This window comes from Cryptomeria japonica, chromosome 4 (assembly GCF_030272615.1).
Source record: "Cryptomeria japonica chromosome 4, Sugi_1.0, whole genome shotgun sequence".
Lineage (NCBI taxonomy): Eukaryota > Viridiplantae > Streptophyta > Pinopsida > Cupressales > Cupressaceae > Cryptomeria > Cryptomeria japonica.
The window spans coordinates 59,743,744-59,756,803 of NC_081408.1; the positions used below are offsets into that span (position 1 = coordinate 59,743,744).

Sequence of the window (13,060 nt, forward strand, 5' to 3'; positions counted from 1 at the left end):
TATGCAATACTTCGTTTAGTGCAAGGTATTTTAAGAAAGTAAGGCATTTACAATTCAATGCATATTCTTTTCTAACAATGGAAAATAAATGTCTATCTTTTAAGATGACATTTTTTTTGGGGCCTCTCATTTAAATAACTGAAATCATTGCTTTTTTTGGTCATTTGTATTAAAACGTTGAATTTTTTGGTATGTCTAAAGGAAAATTTATATCATATTGTAGTAATATATACTTTTATGAAAATTTATTACACCAACCTTTGCACTTTCATATGCTTGTTTAAAATCAAAGTTGATTATGCCAACCTTGAGAATGCAAAGCAAACAAATGTGAAAAAGAAGTGATAAATTACAAAGTTTTTGTATGCCTGGTCATGAGGTTAAAACTCAGTAGTACAAAAATTTGAACATGATATATGGTTGATGGTTGAAACTCCTTTTTGGGCTACAAGGTTCTCATTGTACACTAAATTGGTGTCTGGTTTGGCTGTAACCTAATTTTTTTTTCACCTTTACCTATATGTGTGTATGTGCTTGAGATTGAAACATGTATGCATGTACACATATTTTAATGAATTATAGCGGTCATATTATGCTTTAAATATGTACCAGGTGATAGAATAGTAAATAAATTTAGTGCTTAGGGGTTAGAATTGAAATAATTGTTAGAATTTGTAACATTCATGCTTAAATAATTAAATGTAACAAGGTGCAAATTGTCTCATTGGCTAAGAAATCAGAACTTAGAATATTGTTGATGCAGAAGAAGATTCATATGAGTTTGAAAAGATTTCCGATGGCAAACTAAAATAACATAAAGATTCACACAGGTGTTTTGTTATAAATTGTTGCCGTCTAATGTTTTCATAGGCCGTGTTAATTGTTTCCAAATAGATGGCTTTTGAGCTAACAACCACTTAGTTTGATGTTATTAGGTTAGTTGTGAGGAGCACTCTTTATTGGAGAGTTGATACATACCATTTGTTGTAGATCTACAAGCCAAAAATATGTGCAAAATGCATTAGCTATTTTTACTTTTATTTTTGGATGTTGGAGTTCCTTCAACAACCCTGATTAGCTATTGCAATATTAGTTTTAGTGGACTTTTTATTGTCATTTATTCATATTAATATATCTTTCTTTTGTTCTCAGTTTTTTAGACCATCTTCAATCAAAATTCTACCTTGATACATGAAGCTAAAATACAGAAACCAAAATATGAAACAACCAAATGACTTTCCAGAATTTTTTGTCTATTTAAGTTCTTGTTACATTTCTCAATCAGTTCACATATTATTACAAAATGAATGTTTAGAAAATTTTCTATTGATAGTTTTTACTCAGTTTATTTCAGTAGAATTTTGAACTGGGAACTGTTTTCAACTATTTTAGACCTTTGTTTGAATCTTTTTGCTTGAAGGTTTGATTTTACCCAACCTCTATTACTTAACTATGCCCATTTTTAATATTTCTGTTTACATATCTTCCAACTTTGAAGTGAAATTTTGACTTGGGATTCATTCTAAACTATTTTTAATTTAGGCATTGGGGCACAAACAGCATTGAAGCTTATACGCCAACATGGTTCCTTAGAGAAAATCTTGGAAAATTTGAATAAAGACAGGTATGGTTTTCTACATCATCATCTGCTTTGCTTTGTATGAAGTAGTTAGTATTCTTGAAGGAAAATGGTAAATGGTGTTAACTAAGAGTAAAAAGCACTTCTAATGGTTCATGGGTCTATAGATTATTAGAATATTGTAATGTTTCTTTAATGATCATCTTAGTCGTCTTTAGTTAGTTTCTATTTCCAGCTTTGGTTTACGATTTTTTCTTTTAGAAACATCTTCTCTTGTAAATTCTTTATATAGAGATCTCACTCCACTGTTTAATAACATCGAAAATTTTAATATGGTATCAGAGCGATTTGATGGGTTTTTTTAGAATTTGGCAAATTTTTTAAATTAAAATTCATGAGCCTCCTTCCTGGAATTTATTTCCAGAAATTTTGGCTTTTGTTTTTTGTCTGCAGCGACTTTTGTTTTTACCGTGCGATTTTATGGGTCTGTGTTTTTTTGATGGCGTTTTGTGTCTGCGTGGCTAGGGCACACGATTTTTCTGTGTTTCGCGGCCCGAGGTTGTGTTCTACTTTTGTTTTTGTTTCCACGTTTTTTTAGTAACATTTCTCTCAACATTTGTTGCAGATAGCGACGGCTCATTTTTCCTGCCTGTAAATGGCTTTTTTTCGCGAAGATTTTCTCTGGTCGCGAGGCTTTGCTCCACAACTTCTTTGCTCTCAAACATGTGTGACCTGAAACTGTTTCCAGTCCACGCTTGGAGTTTTTCTGGCAGTGTTTTGCATGCGTGTCTTTTTTTGGGCAGCAACTGTGCAATTTTCTGGTTATTTCCGCAGGTCTGGTTCGTGTCCTTTTACCCGTGACGAGTCTGCAGGTAGCACCTGTGTTTGATGTTTTGGTGGGTTTATAATTTTGTCCCTTAAAAAATTATTGGTGGGGGATTTTTATAAGAAATTTTTCCTTAAAAAATTCTAGGAGTGTCTTATAACTTTTGTCCATAAAAAATTATTGTGGGTTTTGTGTGATTTTTTGCCTTAAAAATTCTTTTGTAAAAGGGTTTTACCATTTTTCCTCAAAAACAAAGTTTTGTATTTTGATTCGTGTCTCAGATTTTGTCTTGGGTTTTGATCATTTTTTCACCTCAAAAATCGTGTTGGGTTTTGATCGATTTTTATCCTCAAAAATCTTGTTTGGTCATCTGTAATTCTCGATCTTTGTGTGGAATTTTGGGTTTTGCTTGATTTTTTCCTCAAAAATAATGGGAACAATTGTTCCTATCTTACGGTTTTTACCGTTTAAAAAAAAAAACAAAATAAAACGATGCTTTGTAATCTTTAGTTTTTGGGGTTTGTCGATTTTTCCTCAAAATCGTGGTTTTGGTATATGCAGCTGTTCTCAGCGTCTCTGGCTACAGGGAGGGGCAGCTTTGTTACCCAACGTCAGGTTGGATGATTTGTGATGATTTGTGGTGATATCCAGAAGTTCTGCAGATTCTGGGAGGGTCAGTGGTAGGCTCATGTCACAAAACGTTTTGAGAAGAAGGGGACAACCTTATTTGTTTTTCTTTAGTAGTTAGAATGATGACCATTAAGGGAGGGTATTAGAATATTGTAATGTTTCATCTATGGTCATCTTAGTCATCTTTAGTTAGTTTCTATTTTCAGTTTCAGTTTACGATTGTTTCTTTTAGAAACATCGTCTCTTGTAAATTCTTTATATAGAGCTCTCACTCCATTGTTTAATAATGTCGAATATCTTAATATAGATTTGTATCAATTGTTGAAAAATTTAGTAGCTAATTTTCGATATCTCTACCACAAACAACAAATTCCATTTGTGGCTTACAATAATTTGTTAAAATGTACCTCTTTGCTTAGAAAGTTATTCTTTTTCCACTTAACTTGAAACTAAAAGTGAAAAGTTGGTTTTCGTTTGTGAACTGCATTGATTTTTTTTTGATTGTTAGAAAGATAGGAGCATTTCAATTTTGTTTATAGGTGCTGCTGTGTTGTAAACACACACGCCCCATTGCAAATGGGGACCACACTTTTTGCTTGGTTGCTTAGTGTTTTGCTTTGTTTAGTTTAGGTTTGGCAATGCTTTCGTAGTCTCTAGCCTTAGAATGAAAATGGTTTCGTTTGTCAAGTCTAGGAGTGAGTCTAGGAATGAAATTGCAATATCAAGTTTGAAGGTGAAAATTGCAAGAAAGGGGTGAAGTGTTGGTCAAAGTGGTATGATATCCTTGCAATTCTGCGATTCTGCGTGGAATTTCAAGGATCATATGCATTTCCCCCACAATGTAAGCTCTCCTCGTAATTTTGTTTGGAATCGAGTGCAAGGGTTCGTCCTTGGCAAGGTATAGTCAAGATAGGGTCTTCAAGTCTAGAAACTTGATGAGGTGATGGGTGATGAAAGAGTGAGAAGTCATGAGGAAATTTTGTTTGATGAGGTAAAATGTTGTCATAAAGTTGTCAACAAGAAGTTGTTCACAAGTAAAGAATTCATGGAAAAGATGCAAAGTCTCTAAGATCGAATGAAAGATTAAGGAATGAGTAACACGAGGAATGAACAAACGAATGTCATTTTCCTTGGATAAATTGCAAAATCCTTAACTTGAAAAAATACATGAAGGAGAAAAATCCACGAAAATTTGGGACCATAGAGTTTTTCCATGGAATGCTAAAATCCTCAAAAATTGCAAGGAGGCCTGAATTTTTCCTCAAGTGCTTGAAATTCATGACTTTTCAAGGGCAAGAGTGTCAATTTTGCCACGCACTTCAATAATCCACGAAAATTTGATGAAGTGAATTTTTTTTGTAATGTCCCCTCCTTAGCCAGTTTTGTTTACAAGGTTAGTCTATTAGTGGTCCTTGTAGACTAACAAGTGGGATAGAGGACCCAAGCAGGTAGGTCTCCATAAAAATATGTCAGGAGGTTTCTTTATTGATTTGTCAGAGCATTAAAGCTAATTACTCCAGTTAAGCTACATCGAATTTCATAATCTCTCCTTGGGTCACCTAAAACACATTCATAATATAAATTTTCACCTTTCCTATGTTCTTATTCCTAGAGAGAGAGTGAAAGGGGAAGAGAGAGATAAAAAGTTGGTTCAAGTGGAAAAGCATATAACCCAAAGTGAGCGCTCTTAAGTGGAATATTACTATGTGGAAAAAGTAACTATTATTTAAATCATAAAATCTGATTTGGAGTGATAGGGTTTTAGCCCTAATTAGGGCATAACTTTTGAGAATTATAAAAGGGCAAACTTAGGAGCCAAGTCATTATGATGGATAATATTTCTCTTTCTCGCCTCCTTTGAGGATCTTGGGGACGTAAACCTCCATTGTTTCTGCACACCTACAGCTGTGATAGACCAGCCAAGGGTGTGAAGAGGAACTCCATTCATCAGGGGTTTTCTATTGAGCATAAGGTGAACCAGTTTTGGTATTTCTGAAGCCTCCTTGCTTGTGTGTGAAGCCATATTTTCTTCTTTGGAGGGCTAGGCAATACATTTTTTGAACATCTCTGCACAAGGATATAATAGCAGCATATTAGAACGAATCGTATGAAGACTTGGCAGTGATTTTGAGGAGTTTTTTGGGCCAGCAAAGGAGTTGTGACAGCAGCTGTGGTGAGATGGTTGTTTGCTTGGCAGGCCAACCCACTCTTCTTCTCTTTGCAAGGTCAATACTATTTCAAACTACCTTCTAATTGGTTCCCTACTGTCATACCATCATCCTAATACAGCAAACAAGTTCTGAAAGGTTGCAGCAGCCAACAGGATTTCAAAACACATTAAAATCAGACCTTCAGCAGGCCATACCATCTAAGGATGTTGGAGTTCACAACAAACACCAACTCAAGGGGAAACTACAGTCTATGTATTCCATCATTGTCGCCTTCAGCAGACTACCTTGTGACAGCAGTTTGGGAAGAAAGAGAGCAGATTTCTGATCACAGTAAACAATTTTTTGAGTGTGCACCTTGGCTATGTGCGACCTTCAAAGTCCAACTTTGTAACTTTACAAGCTACCAGGTATGTTGGTAGTGGTCTTAAGGACTTCATTTGCTTTGTAGTAGCACTTCTATCTAAAGATTTGTATACTCAACTTCAATCGAAATCTGATAAAGATATTAAGTTGAATGTAATTGTTCAAATCAGTTTTTAGTTTACTTGTTATTAGTAGGAAGCCTTTATTAACTCAAAACTTCAAACACAAAAAAAACACACATTCTGCAACTTCTGTCTAGCTTGAAAGATCACATTCAAAAGACACATAGTATTATTAATTTAATTAAAGAACAAGCAGGTGTTCTACTTCTACCGTTCAAATATTTAGTGTCCCAGAGAGTGTGGGACATTACATTTTCCTTGAACCCTAAAAACTCACCGAAAAATTGCAAGCGAGCAGAATTTTCCTTGACATGCAAGAATCCACGAAAAAAATGAGGTTGCAATAATTTTTCAGTGAGTCTCAAAAATCCATGAAATTCTTAGGCAGGGCAGAATTAATGCATGCACAAATTAAAAACATTGTTTGGAGAATGAAGTGCTCAATCTTACATATACACCATTCAAGGTGTGGGGAAATGAAAGCATCAAAAGGAAGCCCACCTGATTAGAATATATGAAATTTGCTCCAAAAAATTCAATTTTTAAGTTCTAAATCATGGCCGACTTAGCATGAGGTGAAATACAAGTCAAGGTTGGCTGGGATAATGTATCAAAGGTGTCGATGCAAGGTAAAAATGAAATTCAAGGCAAGGAGAACCGGCTTTCCTTCCTCAAATGTGAGGGATCCATATACAAAGAAGATCAATGCCTCTCATCATTATTCAAGCAAATTCGAATTCAAATGGGGGATTGAGGAGCAGACCCGAAGGTAGTTTTCAGCAACAAGCACAATTTTTGTCAAGAAAATCAACTTGCAAATCCAAGTTGTAGACAAGGAGAGGATAAATTCAACAAGAGGAGTAATCAGATTTGATGTGGAAAAGGTAATTTTAGTGAGAACTCAGGGCGGAGCAGCAAATTCAAGAGCAGAAGTGCAAATTCCATCAAGGCAGAGTGGTGAACACCAATTCAGTCCAAAATAATTCATTAGCAGAGCAAGGAGCAAAGGGAAACAAATTCCAGAAGTAGCAGAAAACAAATCAATGCAATTCAGAAACAAATTCCATAACAGTAGGTGTGTATATCATGACAGACATGTGCAAGATGAGTACAAGGGAAATCAGATTTTAAGGCTGAAATGGTGAAGGAAAAGAAGGGAAGTGCTTGAGGAGCAAATTCAACAGAAGAATAAGGAATAAGTTGTTAATGAATTGTAGCTTTGATCGGATTATTCCTATTGATGAAATCGAATGCATACTAATTAACATTAATCTTAATGTTGATACTAATTATACCATGCATTGATATTGGATATCGACATTCACATTGGTGAGCATCAATAATAAATATTGATATCATACTATGCTTCAATAATAAGTATCGAGCATAATATGGTATCGATATTTAATATCAATTTTGCATTGACTATTATATGAATCGATAAAGTGTATCAACTTTGGTTTTAATTATAACATGATTCGATAATGAGTATCGATTAAACAGCATACATATCAATTAGTATATTGATTAGTTAATGAGTGTCGATTAAACAGCATACATATCAATTAGTATATTGATTGATTAAGATCAATGCCTCTCATCATTATTCAAGCAAATTCGAATTCAAAAGGGGGATTGAGGAGACCCGAAGGTAGTTTCAGCAACAAGCACAATTTTCCTCAAGAAAATCACTTGCAAATCCAAGTTGTAGACAAGGAGAGGATAAATTCAACAAGAGGAGTAATCAGATTTGATGTGGAAAAAGGTAATTTTAGTGAGAACTCAGGGCAGAGCAGCAAATTCAAGAGCAGAAGTGCAAATTCCATCGAGGCAGAGTGGTGAATGTCAATTCAGTCCAAAACAATTCATTAGCAGAGCAAGGAGTAAAGGGAAACGAATTCCAGAAGTAGCAGAAAACAAATCAATGCAATTCAGAAACAAATTCCATAACAGTAGGTGCGTATATCATGACAGACTTGTGGAAGATGAGTACAAGGGAAATCAGATTTTAAGGCTGAAGTGGTGAAGGAAAAGAAGGGAAGTGCTTGAGGAGCAAATTCAACAGAAGAATAAGGAATAAGTTACAGCAGAAGAGTGTGAATCTGAACATGAAAATCAGATTTCAAATCAGGTCAAGTGGGTGAAAAGGTAAGGAGAAGATTTTTGAAAGGAAAATCAGTCATTCACAAACAGATCTAAGTTGTTTTCCTCATCAATTTCAAGAAATTTCCAGATATGAAACAAGAACTCTTAAGGATGAAATGTCATTTTCAGATTATGAAGGGGGGTTTTGTGAAGCTTTTTTATGAATTGTTAAAGTTGTTATTGATGTTCCACAACATTTTGAGGACTGATTGCTATGAGTTTTCTTTTCAATTTCTTCAACATGAATTGAGAATGCAAGATAGTAAATATCATTTTCCTATCAGCTTCTTGCATTGCACTTACATAAGGTTCCATTCAAGGAGATGATGCTATTTGGGAATATGAACCATCACAATAAGTCAAAAGATCGGATAGTGTTGAGTATCAAGAGATATTACTAGAGATGCAAAGACATCTTTGTGATTAAGGAGAAAGTGTGCAAATGCAAGTTGAGGTAGCGCCCACTCAACTCAACCAATCAAATAACAAGTTAGCATGTCTGGATTCATTTAACTTGACTCATCTTACAAGGAGAACAAGTGGACATGTGTATGCATTGAATGAAGTGTTATCATCTACTCCTTGTAAATTGTGCCATTGAGCCTATGTTAATGTAAGGTGGTGAAATAGGGTTCACTAGTTTTTGCATGCAAACTAAGGGTCTTAGGCCTATTCCGCTCATACATTGGAAGGAAAATGATCCACATGGCTCAAGATCCTTGAGCATAAGGTGAATTCAATGATCCTTTGTTGTGAGTTGAAAGTGACTATGCAAATTGTGGGAAGAGTGAGGAGATGACCTTTTCAGCTTGTATTGGACTATCATAGATTGAGAACCTGATTCCGGAAATGGAGACAATAAAGTAGACTATAATAGACCTGCAGTCCAAATTTTAGGCAAAATAGGGAGGATTGGGCCAATTTGATTGGCAGAGTCTCGAGATTGGGTTGATTTGATTGGTAGAGTCCCGACAATTTCAGCTTTGAAGAATTGGAGATTGTAGCCCTCTTCCTGATTAGCTTGTACCTTTCTCCGTAGCCATGTCACCTGTTCCTATAGACACAAATGAGAGGAATTGTTGGGTGGAAAGTTGTTTGCCTAAGTCAAACCTCGGGTTTGGAATCGACTATGAAATAGAATTGAATTGAACTTGAAAGGAAATCATGATGTTGTATAGCAAAGGCTAGATTTGAGAATAAAAATGTCTTATACCCCGATGATGCAAATGCTTCTTTGAAGATGATCACAAATGTTGATGCAATAACATGACTCCACACAAAAGACCTAAAAGGGAATCATAAAAGATATGCTTGCATGAAGGTTGCCACAATGAAAGACATGTTGGGATGAAATGCCTTGAATGTTAGAATGTTGAATGCTTGATCTCTAGTTTGCCTTGTTGATTCTGTGGACTTGTGATTCTAGTTGATTACCCAAAATGAGGAGGATACCTTGCTTATATACCTCTCTTAGGCATTTTGGGGTGCAAAAATCAGAGTAGGCCGACATGGGAAAAGATTTCCCGCTCATCGGGTCCACGCGTCATGTGATTTAAATTTTGGGCCAAACATTGGGGATTGGGTTGATAATTTCGACACAATCCCCCCAATGTGGCCCCAAATTGGGACGTGAGGTCCAATTTGGGAAGGAGAAGTCGAAATTGCATATGAAATTGAGTTGGGAGAAATAGGACCGGAGATGGTAGGTCATACATGCTAAAAGAGGGCCTAATTGAGTAGGAAATTGCACAGGGATGCAATGTACTCTACATTTAGCCCCCACTTTAGCAGGAGTATGAGCTTACACACATACTAATGACAAAGTAGAAGAAAGAGAGAGAGAGAAAGAGAGAAGCATTGAGCAAGCCTGCAAAGAGGTAAGACATCACTAAGTTCAAGGGAACAAGCCCCCTGAACCAAGAATCTTAATTCGTACAACCACGCACAAGGACACAAATAAAAAAAAAGACAAACAAAAGACGCACAAAAAGGGGTTAGTACTAAAAACAAAAGGCTGCAAGTCAACTAGTCAAAGTGACCTCAAGAATCATATCTCAACCACTAATATCACACTTGGAATGCTATTGCAAGAACACAAGTGATCATTTGGAAAGAGCAAGAGCACACATCAAAGATGAGACAAGACTCTATGGTCCAACCAACTAGCGAAGGGATGCTATGGGATCATAGAGGAGAGAGAGAAAAGGAGAGCATGGATTTTGTAGGCTAGCAAGCTGCATTATGCTAGGTGATCCATGAAAGAAGAGGAAGAGTAGAAAATAGTCTAGCAAGTTGTTTTATGCTAGTTCCACTCATCCCAAGAGAGCTCAATATAAAGAGAGTGTAATAGTCTAGCACGCTGTGTTATGCTGGTCAGCCCATCTTGAAAAATGTATTGGTGCAAAGGAAAAGTCAAATAGTCTAGCAAGTTGTGTTATGCTAGTCAACCCATACCAAGGATAACCAAAGAAAGCATTGTCTCCTAGGAAATCCACAAAAAAAGGTGCAAAAAGGATAAGCAAGGAAAGCACGGTCTCTAAGGAAATTCTCAACTTGAATTGATAAATGATAACCAAGCAAGGCATTATGCAAGGAAATCCACAATAAACGGTGCAAAAGGATGACCAAGGAAATCCACAATATAGTATACAAGGGGGCTGCATATATGCTCCCCTCCTTAAGATGGCAACGTAGAGCTATGGTGACATCTGAAGGAAAAGAAGAACAAGGATAAACACCTTCGATCACCAAAGAGATATCCTTAAACAACAATATACATGCAACCCTAGCCAAAGAGGCATAACTCTTATGAGCCAAGGAAGAAATGATTGTGAGATATCTTGCAACAAGTTTAAAGGGATCCTGTTAAAGAGAAGAGGAAGAGATCTTTGCTCAAAGACATCTACCTCTAAGAGGAGATCTTGAACAAAAATAATATCTTTGAAAAGGAAAAGAAAGGGGAACAAGAATTCACCTTACCCATAGCTAGGTAAAGGGATTCTTGATGAAGGATAACACACCTTTGGCCCCAAGTGAGGGGTTTGTTTATAATAAAAATACATCATCAAGCAAAGAAAAGGTTGTACCCAAGGATACACATCTCTTACATTAAGAGAGAATCCTTGAGCAAACAAACAATTCCACACACGAAATGATATTGTATTATAAGAAAATACTACTCAACCAAGGAAAAGTGGATCCTTAGAAAGGAGAAAAAAGAAAAGGACAACCCATTTTGCACCTTGAAAGAGAGATCATTTTAACAGACAAGCACTTTCAAGCAAAGAAGAAGTTGTAAACAAGAACGTAAGTATCCTTGTGTAGAACAAACAATTCTATGCAAGAATGGACATCAAATGATAAAAGATACAAATCACTGAAGGAAAAATGGGTCTGTAAGGAAGGAAATAAGACTGAAAACACCACCCTTGCTTCCAAAGCGTGGAGACAAGGGGAAAGTGGAAAAGATTGCACACAATTACTAGGAGTAGATTATTCATAAGAAGAGGTACCAAAGCAAAAAAAGAATAAGTCCAACCAAATGACATATATATGTACTCTCATGGAGGACCAATTTATGTAAGAAAGGACCTCAAATTATGAAAAATACATCTCAGTGGAAAAGGCAACCTTAGAAAAAGAGAGAAAATTGAAAGGAAGGAGGACTATTATGTTGCTGTCCAAATATGATTGAAATTGAAATGTATCACCACAAATGACAAAGAGCCTCCAATGAAAGGTAAACTATCAATGTCATAGGGTAAGGAGCAACATTATAGGATGAATGGAGTACTAAGGTACTACCTCTTCACCAAGAAAAAGCGCAAGATCAGTTGTAAGTGTAATATGAGCTCTATCATATTGGTCTTGAATAAATTATTTAAAAGCCTTACAATCTCCAAGAGAATGAGAGTAACTATGATGAAAGAGACAATAAACATCACCTCCTTTATTCTTGCAATTATTGTTGTATTTCATGAAAGGAAAAATAACATTCTTATCATATTTCAATCTCCAAAAGATTCTTGTTGCTAGATTTTCTTGATTATCAATTTGGATAAGTTTTGCCTATTGAGGTATAGGGCAAGATATATTAGTGGAAGAGGAAGGGTTGTCTTCTTGCGATAAAAGAATTGGTAAAGGGGGAGGAGGAATGTGTGATGAAGAAAAGATTTTGAAACATGTCAAGGGTAGATAAATGAAAATTTGACAGAATAGACAGTTTTGATACGGAAACAACACCAAGTCAGCAACTGAACTGACCTCTATTGTCAGCCTAGTAAACTTGCAATCCACATATTCCCATACCACAAGTTGGAAATAACATCCTTGTAGCATCTCCAACTAAAATGAAACAACACACCAGAAAACAATATTGCACTAGCATCACCCACTAATATCATTCAAATTGTAGGGCGACTTCCCTTATCTGCTGGAGGCACATTCACCCTACAATAGTGACTGTTCTAGCTGCTAACGTCATAGTTGCTGTGAGTCCCTTCGCTTGAGTGGCTGCAAGTGAACACCATCACTGCAAGTGGTAACAATATGACTAGAAACAATACCAATCAACACAATCTCTTAAAATCTCGGGATGCTCTTGCATAAGACTTCTCATGTAAGAAGTTTGTGAGCATAGCGCTCACAAAGCAAAAGTATTAGAAAATTTCTCCCGTTTCTGTTTCTCTCTTCTGGCACCTAGCTGGAACCAGAATCATCTTTTGCTGCCACATTTGGCCATCTACTTTCTGCACTCTTGTGGACTTCCATCCACCATAACTGTATCTTCTCTTCCTAGTGCTTCTTTTTTCTTTTCTCTCTTTGTGGATTTTGCTTGCCACTATTGTTCCTTTGTTAAGTTCTTTCAAAATTCTGTGATAAAAAATAGAAGAGATGGAGATCTGATCTAAAAGTTGTATTTTTATCTGCTATATTGTGATTTTAAAGATGCACCACACTTATCAATTTTGGTGTATGCATCCTCCTCAATGTAAGCATCTTATATAAGTGGATGAGGGGTTACGTAGTGAAGAGACATGTCTTCCCACGTTGGAAGACATATATTTTCCCTACGTATCTCTCACCACAACACATAACTAATCATTGTTTACTTACTCGATCGGAAGAAGTGCGACTTGTTTGAGATTTGCTTTACCACCCGATACCATGAATGGTGTAACCGTTGGTCAAATGCGATAAGTTAACTTTGGTTTTATTTATCACT

The 13,060-nt window shown here is 36.0% G+C and overlaps 1 protein-coding gene across 2 annotated transcripts in view; it reads left to right on the top strand.

Moving 5' to 3' along the window:
* Positions 1 to 13,060, top strand: part of LOC131040576 (flap endonuclease 1) — a 77,648-nt gene that overhangs the window by 39,988 nt on the left and 24,600 nt on the right. For both annotated transcript variants that reach the window (XM_057973521.2, XM_057973520.2), the window contains exon 12: positions 1,543 to 1,624. In XM_057973521.2, coding sequence (XP_057829504.2) covers positions 1,543 to 1,624 — 82 coding nt within the window. The remainder of the gene's footprint in view (positions 1 to 1,542; positions 1,625 to 13,060) is intronic.